The 18,889-nt window shown below is 40.2% G+C and overlaps 1 protein-coding gene across 9 annotated transcripts in view; it reads left to right on the top strand.

Annotated features, from left to right (window-relative positions):
* atp8a1 (ATPase phospholipid transporting 8A1) overlaps nucleotides 1–17,554 on the top strand; it is a 139,457-nt gene extending 121,903 nt beyond the window's left edge. For 4 of the 9 annotated variants that reach the window (XM_042493926.1, XM_042493924.1, XM_042493927.1 and 1 more), the window contains 3 exons: nucleotides 8,634–8,722; nucleotides 9,040–9,132; nucleotides 10,823–13,123. In XM_042493926.1, coding sequence (XP_042349860.1) covers nucleotides 8,634–8,722; nucleotides 9,040–9,132; nucleotides 10,823–11,051 — 411 coding nt within the window. In that variant the 3' untranslated portion in view covers nucleotides 11,052–13,123. The other 5 variants (XM_042493932.1, XM_042493928.1, XM_042493929.1 and 2 more) reach the window with 3 other exon arrangements.
* Nucleotides 17,555–18,889: the final 1,335 nt, after the last annotated feature.

Genomic DNA, 18,889 nt, shown 5'->3' with positions numbered 1-18,889 from the left:
GTATGAGAGTGGTCATAAATCTCACCATCTAACAGAAAGCGATAAAGTGTATTACCCCTGTTGTTGAACTATTCATTTAAAGGTCTGATGAGTGTGGTGATAGCATTTTGGGGCTGTTTGAACAAAAAAGATCTTACTCTTTAACGAAAAGGTCTCGCAATATAGGGTTCCTTTGCATAATGTCGTCAGACACCTAGAATAATAGTCTGAGCCTGTCAGTGGAAAAATCATCCACTTTTGTGGATATAAAGATGCGGTGCAAACATGCCCAGAATGGTTACATTGCAGCCAATTTTCTTGCTTAATATTGGACCATTTTTAAAAAAAAATATTCCCATTAGTCACTTAGACACAAAAACACGAGAAAATAGCAGCCAGGTTGAAAAATACCAAAGTTAACCTTTAATGGCCACACTTTGTAGTAAAATTAACTTCTGATCAGTCCTGCTTATTGGACTATTAAAAAAATAAACTTAAATTGTGTTTTGAGAGGGAGACCTTTTTCTGCAGCAGGTTTGGATAGAAAAGGACAGATGAAAACATTCCTTGTTTGCATTTCAATTGTTATATCTAATTATAAGTGAGTAGTATTTTTGGCATCTTAAATCTATTACAGCTGGGCAATCGCATGTGCAAGACACAAAAAATAACATAACAAAGTCACTACATCTCAATCACACACACACAAACACAGAGAGGCGATGGTTATATTAGCTCCACTCTATCCCCCGTCTGTGAAGCCTGCTGCTTTCATCCACGCCCTGCAGCACTTGACTGAGGACAGTAATGGTGTCCTGTGGGTAGCTGGTAACCCTACGCCCCTGCCCCAACTCGGGGATGCCAGTACATCATCAAACAGGGACACATCTCTCCGAAACCTGAGAAGGCATCAGAGACACACTCTCAGCTTGCAGCCTCTGAAGAGCAGGATTATTCTCAACCCTGATGCAGCCTCACATACTTCACCACAGCCTCCTCCTCAATGTGCACTTGAATCTTCAAATATTTTGTGCTTGCTGTCCTTCCATATTTTTTTTCTTACTCTTTCTCTTTTACTTTTTGCATCAGCTTTTTCCTCTTTGTTCTCTCTGTGTTCACCCCCCTCCTCCACCGCCACCCTGCCAGTCGAAAAACCTGCCCGAGGGCCAACAGCATAACAGACACCAGAACTCCTTTCTCCTCCTGTTTCTGTGCTCACTCACTCCTCAGCTCGCAGCCTTTAACAGGAGACGCTGAGCAACGCTGAGCTTCATGTGAACGCATTCATCAATGTCAGGCTAAATATTCTTTGGACGATTGACAAGGCAGGTGCAGGGTCCATCCACAAAAACACACTCCAACTGCCAGTGTGCTTTTCACAGGTACTCCCATAACTGGCTCATCCTGTTCGCACCTCATACAAGTCTGACACAGATATCAAAAGAAAATGTGAGATTATTCTGCTCGGGCCATGTAATCTGCCACACTAAGCGGCTTAGCTCCACCTCAGGAGACATCTCTTAGGCTCTGTCACACTGACCTGCTCGCCTCCGCTATCAGCACAGCTGTCTCCTGTACACTTTATCCCCTCTCTCGCCTCACTTCTCACACACACCTTTTGCTATTTTCAAATTTCTGCTGTGAGCTGCAGTGGAGCAACTCTCGCTCTCACTCAGGCTCAAGTACTTGTCATGAGCACATGGATTTTACACTCGACAAGTGTGCATCAGATTGTTCCGCAGTTTCTGCTCAGTGATAAGAGACAGTTTCTCAGAAGGCAATCATTTTACCGAGAGGTTTGTTGATGTGTGGCAGCGTGCCGGGAATACACTCAGGACTATCTTTGTCTGTCTGTTAGATATTGATGAGATGTAAAGCAGGAGTGAAAGTCAGGCTCTGTTAATGGCTTTTTGAAAGAGTGGTTCAGATGTGTTTTGTTTAGCCATTTTTGAGTTACTCAAGCTTAGTTTTAATTAATTATTTTATCTTTTATACAAAACAACAACAACAAAAAAGAAATCACAATGAGACTCCTTTCAAAATCAGCCCAGTTGCCTTTGTATGTTCTTTAAACAACAAATACACTTTAATATGTAACACAAAGGGTTGCCAGGGTCATGGAAAACCTGAAAACGTCATGGAATTACTAAAAATCATTGAGCCTTTTAGAAAATTAATGGAATTTTATTCTTTGACAAAATAGTTACAGTAATCTTTTGTGAAAAACCTTTCACCTAATGAATAAAGACATGTTTTTTTCTGTAGCTGTTGAAGTAATATTGCTCTTATATGTGCTGAGGTGTGACAGTGTTTTGTTTACCACCATCTCTTCCTTCATGTGTGCTAGTGTTAATTTGAATAAATGGCATGAAATTTTGTTTTTTATTATTATGGAGCCTTGAAACATCATGAAAAAGTTTTGAAATGTTGTCCATGAATATGTGTAGGAGCACATATCAACATCATATCAACATTTCTAAAGTGATTTATAGTAATTGGGCTGACTTTGTCATAGTGAGTTGGAGGGGATGGTGGAGGACAAGTTACAGGTCACTGAAGACCTCTATCTGGGACCATCGAACAACAAAACCAGTTATGTTTTAGCAGACAGTTGTTGTGTTTTCAGTGGCCTTTCAGTGACCAAACATGGGTGTTTTTTTCATGACCCGTCGCTGTTTTTCTATCGAGAATGGTGCTATGAAAAGCAGTTGTATTTTACTGAGACATCGCAGCATTTCCAGCCTGGATTGTGCCCCCAAAAGTAGGTATTTTAAACCAAAACATGACATTTTTCAAAACATAACCAATTGTTTTTTGTACGTAAACCGATCCACACGTCAGCCACAGCACTGTTAAAATGTAAAGTTTAATCCGCCACATAATAATGTACAACTGTAACGTATCCGTCGTTGCATAAACGTACAGTGCCATCATTTTTTCCTGGCGATTAGGTTGTTTAAAGTATGTCTCCTTTCTTCACTTATCTGTCAGCCACTTTCTCGCTTTTTTGACTGAATGTGCTTAGTGTCAATTTACAATTTCATTTTGAGTCAGGAGTAATAGAGATGACAAAATTATTAATGAGAACTTTGATATCATTTTACAGCTTCATCTAGCAGCCAAGTTTCAATTGTTCAATTTGACTTTGACTTTGACAGGCGTCCTTTATTTGTATAATACACTTCATGAAACATGGACGTAGGGGTTAAGCTGCAAAACTATATGGTCCTCAGGTTCTGTAATTCTTGTCATGAAGCCACAAATTTAAAAATCTGATGTTACGTATCCTTTTACTGCTTTGGGATTGCACTCTATAAAGGATCACAGCAGTGTTTTGCAAATTTTAGTCCATTGTTTTTCTCTGTGTTTTTAATACCCTCCAGGCAGTTTGGAAACCAACTTAAAGAGAAACTTGAGACTTGCTTAAAACCAGTAATCCATCAAAGTTAACATAAGGACATCTCTAGCTTTCAGTCAAGTTTGATTGTTGTTGTTTGCAGTGTTCCTGAAAGAGGCAGATTGATTTGGAAAAGGATAATACATTCATCTGCTCCAACATGCAAGATTTAAGAGTTGGCAAAAACCCGGCTGGCGATAGATGTTTTCTTCTTTATATAGTATTTCAAATAGAAAGACTAAAAACTTTGATATGGAATTATGACTTCTCTGTTAGTTTTGGAGGCAGAAGTATTCCTCGTCAAACAAATTCACATCAGTAGGCCGACACAGAAACAAAAAAATTTGACAGGTTATGAGGTCTGACTATAAACTCAGGGCTGTTGACCACAATGCTCAAATTTGTGTTTGTTTTGTGTTGGAGAGCCTGTAATCTGTGAGTAATCTGTCTTACTTAGAGAGATCTAATTCTTCTGTTTTTAAACTTTTGCAAGACCCAGTGATGGAATTACTGACCCTTGTTCCTCGCTGCTGTTGATTTAGTCCCTCTGTGGTACTTGTGGAATCCTTTAGCCCCTTCTTAGAGACTCATGAGTGTGTCGTACGGGAGGTTTTGTTAAACTCTTGTACCCAGACCTGCAGGTCCTCCCTCGGCTAATGATTGATAAACACCACAACACATTGTTAGTTTAATAATAACTGACCATGGTGTACAGTATTAGTGAGAGGAGCGGTTTTAATTTGCTGAACACACACCGTAAATGTTGTGGTGAGGCTGTGAGCCCGCTGAGTTACAAGTGTTTGTGTAAAGAGCTTTTTCTCTCTGTTTTCCATGTCGACGTCTTGCTGTCTTTGTGGGGCGACGCACAGAGAGCATGGAGTGGATGAAGGACCCAACTGTGAAAGTCGTTGTTTGCTTTACACATTGACCTCTCTAAGGGTGGTTATTGGCTGATTTGTCTCTGCTGAGGACATTTAGGGAATTTTCTTTGCTCTTTTTTTTTTTTTTGCTTTTCATGCACTTTCTTTAACTGGGCGTGCTTTTTTCTGTCATGCTCAGTCATCTGCTTCTTCTATACTGTGCTGTGTTCGCTACCTATTTATCCATAAGAAGCTTAGTATTCACAGGAATGTCTGTTGAGGACTCGAGCCACATTTGGCCAAATGTTTAGTTTCATCTTCAATTTCCTTCCTCTCCTTGAAGTCAGCATGTACAGTGTTGTCCAGTTAAACCAGATGAATTCAGCCAATTGGAGAATCAACATGGTCAAATGCTGACAGGATTCAACTTATTCTAACCCTTCTCCTCTCGGTCTACCTAACAAAAAATGTTGCACAAAGGAGCTCTGTGCATTCAGGAAACTAGTGTTTGAGTATTAGCGTCTCCGGGATGTCGTACAGTTGCTACAGTGTTATGAAACTGTTTGTTTTTTTTAGTCTTGTCTGCTGAATCCAAAGCATACTGTATAACTGTGGTGTGGATAGTAAAGTAGTGGATTACCTGCATTATTTTTTCTCACAGCACAAGTACAGCCACAGTCTGGTGTGTTAGCTGCTGTGTAGCTTCACTAGAGATGTGGGGGTTAAAGGTAAACTATGCAGGATTTGTCTGGTACTGTTGGCCTAACCATTAAGCCCATTTCATTCTTAAGATTGGCAAGACAAAACCACTACAAGAAAAACTGCGTTTTGGCAGCCTATCAGCCTGAAGCGAAGTCAAAATGACTGCAGCATTCTCTGATAATGGGCCTACGACCCACCGAGCCATCGATTTCCCTTTCATGGATCACTGCTGGGACTGTACTCACGTCACACACACATTACGGTACCCATTGACTGATTTATCGGCCCTGGTTATTTAACTAATTCTCACATATTTATTATAAATATTGTCCATCTAAAGCTCAAATTGTTTTGTTTATGTTTTTGTTATAGCATGTACCTCACCATCACTATCATCATTCTTATTTTAAGTTAGAAATTATATTTACCCGAAAAATAAGCCTGAAAAGATGTACATAGTTGTTGCTATTGGCGTAAACTGGTTTCAAGAATGTTGCACGCTGGCTTATTGCAAGTAGTTGCAAGTTTCAACTTGTCTCGTCACGATTCTTTGGTCTGAACTGGACTTTAGACTTCCACAGGACACTTAGGACACCCCCCTGTCTAACCTCTTGTCCACCATTTGTGAAGGAGTAGAAATAGTAAGAAACATTTTACAGCTGTATTTAAAGTAGCTGTCATTTTGCATGTGCACATGTGCACGTATGATTGCTTCTGTCTGTCTGGTCTTTTGTCTAATCCGTCTGTCTGTCTGTGTGTCTGTCTGTGTGTGTGTGTGTGTGTGTGTGTGTGGCCATGAGGGGGTCATTGGCCTGTGAAAACACACTCCTCCATGCCAGCGGACACTACTGTCTGTCCAACCAGACAAGTTTATTAGTTTGTCCTAAAAATACAGCCCCTGCTCCCTGGACCTCTTTCACCCCGTCCAGCTCCCAGGGGCCCCCTGGTATGAGACATCGCTAGCATCCACCAACACTGCTGGCCCCCACTCGCAGTCACAGAGCCTGTCCAGATGCCTGAAGACAAACACTTGTTGATTTAAGTTGGTCAGATTTGTTTTGATTTTGAAACCTTGACGTCAAATTAAACAACTGACGGTAAATTAAAGCAGTTAATTGAGGTTTTACTTTATTTTTTTGTAGGTTTTACAGCCGTACTTAATGTTATAAAGAGTTATTGTACCAAATTTATCCCCAGCATATTTAAATTTTATGATAAACTTGAGATTCAAAGTATTGGTTCACAATATACATCATTTGTGGCCCTGAGGAATGTGCAGTGATATAAATATGGTTTATAGATTGAACTTGCGGACGATAGTTTATTTTTCAAGCTCTTTTGACTTTGATTTAATATGCTGAATATACATCCTCGGTTTATTTTCAAAAGACTCTCAAGACGGCTTAAACGCTCCCATTAAAATGCATGATACACTGAATGAAAACGAAAATAATTAAGCTGACGTCTGACAAAAACAACAGTAAATGTTTCCACCGGGGCTGCATAATTTCAGAAATTGACATGAAAATATCCCGTGCTTCGATGCAATTTTCCCTCATCTCATACACTTTCAGCCTCCGGGGCGACACAGAAAAGCTCTATTCATCTGAGTCCCATCTCAAACTGTAGGAAAAAGACATTTTTGATTTCCTGTCATTTGGGATTTCCTCTTCCCCCGGTGTTTAGTTAGACATCAAAGTCAATTTGCAGGTAATAGCGAACAGATTAGCTAATTTGAGCAAACCTGAGCACTTTGATAGTTTTGACACTGATCCGTGTGTGTGTGTCTATGTGTGTGTGTGTGTGTGTGTGTGTGTGTGTGCATCCTAAGGGCCCTGCCTGTGTCACATTACAGGAAGAACACTGTCGAGGGGCCCCAGCAGTTTAAACAAGTGGCACATTACAATGCAAGGAGCACGAGTTTGCGAGTTTTGCACTTTGACGTGTAATGACAGATCGTTTCAGTGCGGCGGGCCAAAGCAAACACGGTCTCACCCCCACAAGACGGTCCACTGTCTCCCCTCCGCTCTGCACCCAAAACAACCTCCTGACACGGCCACCGCTTTGTGATTTTTAATTTAAATCATCACAAGCGACCGTCTGCTACTAATGAAGCATATTTTTCCAACAAATGACAGAGTACGGAGGAGAAGCTGTCTCTTAAAATGCCTGACTTGTTTCAGATCACATCCAAATGTGTTTTTCTTCCTGCAAGATAAATGAGTCTCAGTGAGGATCACAGCTGTCTCATTTGTAGATTTATTTTGCTCATGAGCTCGATGAGAACATTTGTTCCAAACTGTGTTAAAAATAAAACACCAGCTCATTGTTTGTAATACCGAGGAGTTTCGTGACAGCGAAGAAAATCATCTCTGTCTGTGAACTTTTGGTCAGCTTGGCTGACAAAATGATATATTGCTGATAGAGTCTAAAATTAAATCTGTCTAGTCTCCCACTGACTCTTAATTATGAAAAAAATTGTCATAACATACAAACAAACACAAAAAATGAGCAGGTCCTGTTTGTCAAGTACCTGAAGCAAACGCTGCACTTTTTTTTTTTGATGGTGTTGCTGTCATAAAAAAGCTCATCTATCCTCCTCATTCCCTCATCTGTAGAGCGCCACTTCTCTCTATACTTCAACCATACTTCCCCGGACTCTTTCTTTTGCGTTGATCCACTCTGGCGATGTGCCGCCACATCACTTTGCACTTTGCACAAATTCCTCCTCTTTGGTACCATGCTTGATAGAGTAAGAGTAGGTATAGCTGTGTCGGACAGTGAGGGTCAATGAAAGACTGATTGACAGTTAAACATTGCGTGCTGACACATGTGCAGAGTAGATGTTTAAAAAATGTGGCCAACCAGGTAGCCTATTACAGCAACCAGCAAGTAACAACTAACCTCGTTCATTTATTTGTAGCTTTTACTTGAATTTAGCAAGTGGCAAGTACTTATTTTTGGATTTGGACTGAGTTGCTGGTCAAATTAAAAACATTTTTTTAGTACTTTTACTTTTTCTGCAGCCCACCTTAATCCGATGACAAACACTTGGCTAACTGACTAATGATTTTTAGATATTTTAAGTCTTTCCATGTCAATATTTTTACAAACATAATGGTTAAAGCAGAACACGCAGGTGATGTAACGTAATGTGATCATTACGGCTCTTCATCGACACCCTCTCACACTTAGAGGCAATTATATTGAATGTGTCATTAAAGCACCTCTGATGACGTGTTGACAGCAGCTCTCAGCACAGCAAACAGCTGAGCTGTTTCCCTGTGAAAAAGATCCCGCTGTCTAAATACTTCACAGGTACTTCCTCCGCCCTGAAGGGAGATCCAAACAAAAACATGGTATCATTTAGTCACGGAGGATTAACCCACTTTGGGCAAGTTATTTGGACCCATCTCCTCTTTATTTCCACAATATCACTGTTTGTTTTGAGCTGCTTTTGTCATGTATGTTTGTTATTATGTGGCACTACAGAGGGCCATTATGGTGGCTCCTTATCAGGTGTTTCCTCTTTTAAAGAGCTCCTCTTTTATTCTGGTCAGGTGTTGAACTCTGTGTTGTCTACAGTGACCTGTGTACGTGTGTGTGTGTGTGTGTGTGTGTGTGTGTGTGTGTGTTGTGTGTGTGTGTGTGTGTGTGTGTGTGTGTGTGTGTGTGTGTGTGTGTGTGTGTCACAGGCGGAGATGATGTTCTGTTCGGGCGTCTTCTGGATGGGCCTGTTCTTCATCCCAGTCACTTCGCTGATCTTTGACGTGGCCTACAAAGTGTGAGTCTTCTCTCCTCGCTCATCACTCCAATACACATCTGATACAGGAAATTCCTCTAGAATCTCTCCTCTATCGCCTCAAGAAATTCCTGCCTGGTTTTCTGTTCTGTGAATGCTGCATGGGAAATGTTTGTGTCCTGTGGACATCGGGTATCATGAGCAAATTAATAAAGCTAGAAATTTTATTCCCCAATGTACTAAAAGCAGTTTAAAGTGTTTAGTGGGATATTTTAATGTCACTTCATGAAGGCTTGATCATGTTAAAGCATCTTTCACATTATGATTTTGTTTTTGTTTAATTACTGTTTAATTTACAGGGTGAAGAAGGTGTGTTTCAAGACCCTGGTGGATGAGGTTCAGGAGCTGGAGGCTTTATCCAAAGACCCTGGAGCAGTGGTGCATGGAAAGAGGTACAATTACACGTCACTTTACCACTCTTATCATTGTTTCTTTATTTTAGAGTCACATTTTACATTTATTTTGTCATGCAAATCGCATGACAGCACCTCACATATTACTTGTTACTGTGGACATGTCCACGCTTGCAAGCTAGCAAGTAGCTACCTCTACAGCAGATTTATATGACGTTATTCCAAGCAATCATTACTTTTTGTTTGTCCCTGTAATCTTAGAGCATAGGAGAAACAAAAGAGGGAGCACAGAAACTAAAATAATAATGATAATAATAATAATAAGAAGAAGAATAAAAAATCTGGACCACTGATATTTAGGCTGCTTTACTAGGGAAATTATGATTTTCCTGACTCAAATTGCTCAAAAAGACAAATTTTGTTTTGCACCAGTTTTAGTTGGTCTTCCACTTATAATGTGTGGTAATATTTATCTTCTATCACAGAATATGTAATTTTGTATTGGTGTATATTATAATTTAGAGATTTTTTTTTCGGTAAAATTATTTAAGAAACTGCTTATGGATAAACTAAACCACACAGCACACAATGTCTGTTTTTGGTTCATCCACCAAATTTATTAAAAACAAATCAACTTACTTCATTAAATTGATGCAAAAACACGTTAAAACTCAACTAGGGGCATAAACAGCCCTTCTCATTGATTTGGAGCGTTGCCTACAGCAGCCTGAAACCCGAGATATGTGAAGAGCTCCATTGTTATCTATAGCATAATAAAATGGCAAATTTGTACTGTCTCACGGTATTTATCATCATATGGTCCAACGCTATCAGGGCTGCAGAGCCATTAAGTACACAAAATGTAAAGCATTTTTCCCAAATTCCCCACATCATCTTGGAGGAAGAATCATCCGTAACCTACATAATCCCTCAAAATTTCACAAATACTCACGTCTCCGCTGCCAACAATATTCCTATGTGGAAGAGAAAAATCTCAAAATTGCTGCTAAATTGCAGGAGTTTGACTGTAATGTCAGTAATCATGTCATAAGAGTAGATGTCCGCCTTTTTTTTCTCCCCTTCCCTCCCGAGTAGTGAATGTCTCATTTTGGAGCTCCTATATTAAAGCCATATATTATGAAAACGTATTAGCTGAAGCGGGTCTGCTCTGCTCTCTGGGGCCCGAGGCCTGCAGCAGGAACCAACATGGAGCAGATCAGTGTGAGATCTCCTGCTGGCTGAAAGTGATCCCCGAGCCTGGCCACTGTCCCGGACCCAGCAGGCTGCAGGCACACACACACACACACACACACACACACACACACACTTACAGAAAGAAACATGTAGCGAACATAGAGATACAAACATACAGATACAGGGATGATTTTGCATATTTGCACTTTAAGACATGTACGTATGCATCGAGGACTTTACATGAATGCCTTCTGGCCACATGCTGTTTCAAATATTTTCACCCACACACACATTTTATTCTTCCCCCTACGTCTGCAGAGTTTTGTCTCTCTACATGGTGTTTTTAGCAGCAGGTAGAGCAGTTGGCAGGTCCATCCACCCTGGAGGTGCTTGGATGCAGGTTTGATGTATGGCTCATTAAATCTGCCTGTGGTGCTCAGCATGCTGCTAACACCATGCCCCTCTCTGTGTGCCTGCGTGTGCGTCTGTGTGTGTGTGTGTGTGTGTGTGTGTGTGTGTGTGTGTGTGTGTGTAGTTTGACGGAGAGGGCCCAGCTCCTGAAGAACGTCTTCAAGAAGAGCACCGTCAGCTTGTACCGCTCTGACTCCATGCAGCAGAACCTGCTCCGTAAGTTACACAAAACACTGCTCTTTCTATCTTCTCTTGCTTCCTTTTTCACTAAACATGCCTCAAGATGGAGAAGTCAGTTCACTTTTACCCTAAAGAACAAAAAAAAGAAAAAGACTACAGTGTATCCTCGTTAGATTTATCTGCCTCCAAATCTCTTCCCTCGTCAGGGGAACGTATCGAGCGTCATTACTCTTCCTCTGACACGTACCCTATCTCTAAAACCTTCGTTTCACCCCTTCGTCTTGGGGAGGCAGAGACGCTCTGCTCATCCCAGCTCTCTTCATAAATACTCTGCGTTAACCAGATGCAGGAAACACACGTCAGGAACTGTGTCTGCGAGCAGCCCCACAGTTCCCTGACAGTTCCCTTTGTCTTCACCTTCGCAAACTGCTCGTATGAGCTGCTAGATGAGTTATTTTCATGGCAATTTGGAGACATAAATACATATAGTTGCTGGATATCAAATCTCTACTAAAACTGAAAAGTGCTGAAAGCTTGCAGTTTTTGAGAGTCTCGTCTCATTCTTTCATTACATTTTTCCTGATTTCACAATTTTGTTCATTTCTCCATTTTATTTTTTAGATATATGTCTATTTGATTTTCTTCTTTGCTTGTTTTGGATAAAACGACATTAAACAATAACGTATCTGAGGCCTCATTCAGACAGGATTAATGTTACAGCTGGAGGTTTGTAATAAGATATTTTGTTTCCTCCTTCATAATAGAAGTCATTTTAGCCACCGGCAAATTACAGCAGCTGGAACACCGACAGACTTAGTGTTATTTTTAATGTTGGTATTGTTTACCTTCAATTACTCAACTGTGATTTAATTATTAACCCACAGCTGCAAACTACTTAGAGTAATACTTCACTCCCCAAATGATCCTTTATATGTCAGATACTCACCCTGTTTTATATTGAATTCGTAAAAAAAACTTGCCTCCGGTGCATTTAAAATTACACGACATGGAAAATCCTTTATGAATTTAAGTTGTAGGGGTCTGCATTTAAAAAAACAAAGATATCAAAACATCCGTTTACAAACTGTCACACAACTCATGCAGTATAACCCTCATTTACCCAGTCGTATGTTTAGTGGTTCCCAAACAGACAGCCGTTTTTGACGAGGAAACTGAACTAAAAGTGAATCTATGTTCTCTTTAAGACCAGACTCTGATGACATAAACAGTAATTTTACCTCACTAAACACGGGAGCTGCTGGTGTACCGCTGCCTCAGTCAGTGGTTTGTTTGTGTTACTGGCTCTTTTTTACACAGAGATTGTGCTGCTGGGCTGGTGATTAGTCCCTTATTTATGCCTCCTTTGCATTTTCACACAGAACCAAAGAACAGCAGCATTATCCTGCTCCAGGGTGCAATTTCAGGTAGCATGCCAGCATTGTGGAATTAAAAGAGGCGTGACATATAACACAACAGCACTGGCCTCTAGTGTGATATTTAACATACATGTTAGCAGTACTTTATGAACAATAACAAAGGCATAACTTGTCGATAATAATCATCCACCGTCCCTGTTATATGTCGACTGATCTCGTCCTCTCTGGTCGGAGGGTAAGGAGCTCATGTTTAATCAGTCTGTGGACATTCACTGGTGCTGTTCTTCTTTGAGTTAGCTGTTAACTACTGCTAGCTGCTTTTTAAAACCAGCAGGGTTCATGCATCATACGTCGTCAAAACTTCTGTCCCGCCCATGGTCCTGTCCCTTTACACAGACACTCTGCCGGCCCTCTGCCGACACAGCTCTTTTCCCCCCATTCTGTGATCGTACCTTTGATACAGAACGTCAAAATGGCATAATGGCGTGATGTTCCCACCTTGAACAGTCAGTGTAAAAGGGGCTATTGTGCGACGTTTAAAAGGTTTGTTCAGATTGGCCAATTTCTTCCAAATTTAAATGTAATACAGAGTGAGTACTTGGTGTACAAATGGTCATTTGGGACAAAGTATTCCTTTAAATGTCTTTTTCTAAATGTTGATAATTGCAGTAAGAAAGACTTACAAGACTTACTAAAGTGTACAGTAAGGTATCATATAGCTTTTGTTTCAGTAGCAAAACTCACATGTCACGTGTCACATTTGAAACTTTCCGATGACACTTGCAGAGCATGGGTTTGGTTTGGTTTGGTTTTCTGTTGATTTTTCTTTGTTTTCTTCTGTCCTTTGTCTGATCAGTGTGTTTTTTGTTTGTCTCATAGGTGGGGATGAGATCGTTGTTGTGTGATACCTTTTTAAATTTCATTATTCAAACCTCACCCCATTTAAAACTCCCTCTAGCTGCCTGATAGACACCTCTCTCTCCCTCTTGGTTGTTGACTCCCTGTCCTCTCCCTCGAGTGCCTCGTGTGTCCTGAGTTGAGCTCAGTAGAGCAAGATAACGATGAAATGATGAAATGTTGCGCTGTTATTCCCTCACTATGCACTCGTCTCAGCGGGGTCCTTTGAACTTCCCCGCTGGCCTCCAGGTAGTGACCGAGTCATTTGACACCTGAAGGTGAGTCAGGGGTCAAAGGTCAGACAGGAACCCTGTAGGAAAGTTTAGCTGGTAGATGCTACTGATAAAAGTTTTTGGGGAGCACTGGTGACTTTTTAAAATTCAATTTAATGTTTTATTTTCATCACATCATTTATTTTAAAGGAATAGTGTGACATATTGGAAAATATTCTTGTTTGTTTTCTTGCAGAGAGAAAGAGGATCAGTATCGCTCTCATGTTTGTGTGGTCAACATGAAACTACAGCCGAGCCCCAGTCTGAGCCACACACAATACATAAACGTCCATTTCTCCCTCCCTACGCTGCATGATAAAAACATTTTTAACTTGTTTCCCTGACTGCAACTCAAGTGACATCCACACTCATATACTTTAATTTTAAAAAGCATAACTATTGCTATGTTTACACCTAGCGTCCATACTACTTTGGCCTTTTGGAACCCAAAAATCAGAGAGCGTTGGGAATTCTGCTGACTTAATTTTACTCTTAAACTCTTGGGCTGCATTTTAGTCTCAACAAGTGAAAACTGACACTTTTGGAAACGTTGGTGCAGGCACCCACCTTCGCTTCCTGATTAGGTGTTATCAGTCACAGCGTCTCAAATCAGATTATTTTAGTGAGGTCTACTTACCTTTTATGACTTCATCCTCCTCATGGCTTCTTTTGGTGATGGGTAATACTCCCAGTGCTCCTATGATATTTAGTCATATTTGCTTTGTATTGACTCCCAAAGCAAAGAAATCTCTGGTCTTACTTTTACCATTTAAGTAATATTTTTGTACTTAAGTATCAATTTGCAAAACCGACAATACGCTTCCTGTTTACACCAGTGCACGCATGCCTAATGTACAGAAATTGGTCATGATAAGCATGATTATTTCTGAAATGGTGCTGCTTGTACTTGTCGTCAAACGCTGTTATAAAATGCAAACCCTCAGACTCACATAGTAAGCTGTTGCAACTTAGAAAACTGGTTAACAAATATTTTTGTCATATGGCGGACCGAATTCTTTTTCACCCAGATGGTTATTAGAGTCTTCAACGTTTATGAAAATATCCTCATGACAGCGGCTTGTGTTAAGCCACCTCCTGTGTTTGTAAAACATCACCAGTTGAATTTCTTCCAGAGAAATCAAGGTTTAGCTCTGTGACTCAAACGTGACACCAATACATGAGCCTAGCTCTGACTCTTGCCTCAAAACGGTGGTGTTTTTTCTACACTTTGTTTCTGTTTATTTTTAAATAACATGTAAATGTTAATGACATGTTAATCACGGAGCTTTAGAGGTTCTGGTTACCACATTCAGTCACCTTTGGATGAAGCCAGGCGGCTATTTACCTCTGTTATGTCTTTATGCTAAGCTAAGCTAAGCTAAGCTAACGGGTTGCTGGTTGTAACTTCGTATTGTTCACACATGAGAGTGGTGTTGATCCGCTTTGCAAGAAACCGAAAGATTCCCCAAATGTTGAACTATTGCTTTAAGTTTTATGTTTTTACTTGTTTGTTTTTTTTTTTTTAGTTGTTCAAATGTGTTTTTGAAATACTTTTTTAAAAATTGATCACTGATGTACATAGTTTTAACTGCTTCGACATTTTTTCAGATGGGTACGCCTTCTCTCAAGACGAGAACGGAGTGGTGTCTCAGTCTGAGGTCATCAGAGCGTACGACACCACCAAACAGAGGACCAACGAGTGGTGAGCCGCCGCCCCTCTGGTCGGCCAATCCGGAGCCACAGCAGCCGTTTCTAATGGCGATATTTGAAGCTTAGCGGTGGGAAGACGAGGCGCGAGCGTGTGCCTCCAGCACTGAGGGGATTTACAGACATGAAAATGAAACGGACAGACGAGAGTGTCTTTGAAAAAGGGAAGAAAAAAAACAAGGAACAAAATAAATTGTGTTCACTATCAGCTGTAGTTGTGTGTCCAGCAGACATGATGAGCACTGTGCTTTCTTAGCAGTCTGTGGTCTGAAGTTCTTCACTGTTCTCGCTCAGTTTGTTGGAGTGAACGTCTCCTCTTTATTGAAAAATCATTAAATTAAACTCCTAAACACTGTTATTATAGAAGTTAAAACACTGGACGATGATTAGTTTTAGTGAACTTGTGAAAGATTGCCAAAGAGCAGTCGTGTATACAATCTTCCAAGTACTAGTGAATTCGGAAAACTTAAAACCAAATGTATTCACACTCCTGAGTGTATTCCAGCACTAAATGGACCACTTCAGAGCAGACATTGTAATAATTACATTTTTGTTTTGCACTTAAGGAAGCATCTATTGTGTAAAGCCTTACATTTGCTCATGCCTTCATCCTTGTTTCTTTTAAAACGTTTCTTTTTAGTTTTAAAAAAGTATGTAGATATCGTGCCTGGTTTTATTTTTTTATTTTTCCTTGTTCTTTCTTTTTACGAGGTTGCCTCCTGCAACTCACTGTAGTCCTGTTTCCACCGTTTTTACAGCAGAAGCATTGCTCTCGACGAATAATTGCATTCCACACATCACTCCTGTCTCAACAATCACAACGGTGCCTACGTAGAACTTTTCCCTCATAGAAGAAACAGATAGCCAAGAATAGTTTAGCCAGCTAGCTTAGACCAGTGCTCCACACACACACACCTACTGAAGACAAAATCACTGTCTCCCCACCACAGTATTGCACTCGTACAATGTGAAAACTACAGAGTGCCTTGTGGCACGAGTTTAAACTACGATTTGTTCCTGCAGAGGCGAACAGGAGGCTCTCTGATGGTTTTGTTGGAGCTCACAGTGGTGATAGTGTTTCCCTTAAAATGGAGATTTTATCCTTCTAACATAAGTGCCATTAGCTTAAGGGAGAGAGAAATATTAGCCAGGAAAACTTCACGACAATATCGAAACTACTTTGTCTCTATAGTTATTTTGTGGATTTGTATTTTTATATTGGAGATGTATGAATTTTGCATCGACTGGCTTTGTAATGAACTGTCTGTAACTTTTTTTTTCTTCCTCTGATAAACTGGCAGGATAGAATAGATCGAATGAGGAGCTTTCTTAAATGTCTTGTTATTATTAATATTAATATTGTTACAGCTTGATTTATTTATAATTGACTACTTAATGTCTGTGTGATTGCTTTCTTCTCCCTATGGGAGATCTGACGGTGTGTATGAGCGCGTGTGTCAGTTTATCGCCTGCATGTGCATGTGCTGTATGTGTGTGTATGTGTGTGAGTGTGTGAGTGTGTGTGTGTGTGTGTGTGTGTGTGTGTGTGTCACCTCTACTGTGGGTAAATTCTGTGTATGCATTGCATGTCTGTGTCCTCTACGTGAGACCGGGAGTTTCTGGCGTCCCCCGGTGTGTTTCTTTTAATGTGTGAATGTGAGTGTGTGGCTTGCTCCAGTTGTCAGTCTGCACGACTCCAGGTATAGCTATAGTGTACTACTGTGTGCTGATGCATGGCCCGTATGGGAATGTGTGAGTGTTAGCGTGCGGTATGACTGTCTGTGTGGTCAAACTCTCGACCCCGACTGTGGGAGTTTCTGATGCTCAGCTCGCTTTGACAGGAGATGTTGCACAATGCACTCGATGTACCTTTCCAGTAGTGGATATCTGGTATTATCTGGTTTCAGTATATGATTTCTTTTGAGTGTACATGTTTGTAACTTGTTTTCTTCATGCAGTGTACTTCTGCTTTACAGGAAAGCTCTTTAGTGAGGGTTAACGATTATTTTTCTCTTTGCTGGTCTTTATTGTTAAAACTTAATTGGTCGTCATCTTGTCAAAAAGTTTCCAAACCGCTGAATGTGGATGTTGTCGTTGTGGAAGGCTTGGACTGTTGCTTTCTTTTTCCAGAAAACATAAAACACACGTTGTTGTCTGTGAAAGTCGTGGGCTGCATGAATGGATAACACAAACTGTTCTCTGAAATGTTTAACTGTACTACTTTGATGCTCCCTCGAGTGTTGATCACTTTACAAAAGAGAAAAAACCCGCACCTTTAACTTTACTTTTCAATATTCGTTTCTTTTCCGTCATTTTGTTCGATGATTGTTCTGCATGTTGGGACTGCAAACTTATAAGTGTTGTCTTTTACTGCCATGAAGGACTACTGAAATAAACTTTACAATCATGGAGGAACAATGTGAACATCACTGCTTATTCTTCTGTGTATTTGCAGGTTTGTCATCAGTGTGTCGTCTTGTGCTGGTGTGTGGCGGAAAACAGGACAGACAGTGCAGTGGGAACCTAAACAGGAAGAGGCAGGGAGAGGCATCAGTTTGTCTGCAGGGCACAGAAACTACGTCAGCAGAGAACTTATTAGTTATGACGGTGACGTTTAGTCGACCTTCAACTGTCTAAATAATCTGTTTAGATGAAAGATCAGCATCCAGATTATTTCAAAGTTACTCAAGTAGACTTTAATTTCATGTTCATGGGGTTACGTTTACTGAGTAAGTCTGGAAGCACTATTTCTATTCCTCTTTAGCATTTGGTAACATTTTGTCAGACCAAAACAATCGCTGGAACATCTGTTGATAACTATTTTGATAATGTATCATACATTTATTGACCAAAGATACCAAAATTTCAATTCAGGTCTCTCCAGTGTTATGACTTTCTGCTTTCCTGTGTCATACATAAATTATATATCTTTAAGTTTTGGACAGTTTGTCGGACAAAACATGATATTTTAAGATGACACATAGAGCTTTGGTAAGTTGTAATGGACTAAATCACAATTTTCTAACGTTTTGTAAACCAATAGTAAATCTAGAATAGGGTTTGTGAGATAAATCAGTAATCAAAGTAATTATTAATTCTGCCCTACTACTAAAATACAATTGTTTAACAGCTAGTTTATCAGAAATACAACAGAGGAGAAACTGGTGTTTGCTTCAGAGTGCAGCCAAACAAACTCACGCTGGTTTATTAAAGAAGTCATTGAACAAAAAAGTAACACCGAGTAGGACTGAAACATCTTCACTGAACTTGTGGGGCATGAAGTGAGTGTGCATGCGTTACTTTTTTCTTCAGTGTACGCTGTTTTGCACAGTCTTGATGTGCGTATAATTATTCTCTCTCAACTTAATAAAGACATCAGTCAACAATTATTGCAAGCGAAGAGTAGCTGATCAATATTTATTTATTACCTGCATCAGAGTTGTGACATCACTTCCTTTTTGTGGGAACAGTGCGAGACGGTTTCATTAAAGGAAATGCTCCTTAAAGGTGGAGTCTGTAATTCTGATCCAATGCATTTTTTGTTAAATTCAGCAAATATCTCCTCGTGGTCGACAAGACGTCCGTTCTATGTGTGCGCTAAAACTAAGAACTTCTTTTGCCATCATATGAGCAGGGCGGCGGTAAAATGGAGCTGCTGAGGAAGCATTGATGTAAGCAGAGTATTTGTTTGGTTTTTGAGTTAAATATCAATATTTCTCTAGAATCGCTGACTTCACCTTTAATGCTGAATTTCATACA

This window comes from Plectropomus leopardus, chromosome 9 (genome assembly GCF_008729295.1).
Source record: "Plectropomus leopardus isolate mb chromosome 9, YSFRI_Pleo_2.0, whole genome shotgun sequence".
In the NCBI taxonomy this organism is placed as follows: domain Eukaryota; kingdom Metazoa; phylum Chordata; class Actinopteri; order Perciformes; family Serranidae; genus Plectropomus; species Plectropomus leopardus.
This window is presented reverse-complemented; position numbering and strand designations above follow the sequence as displayed.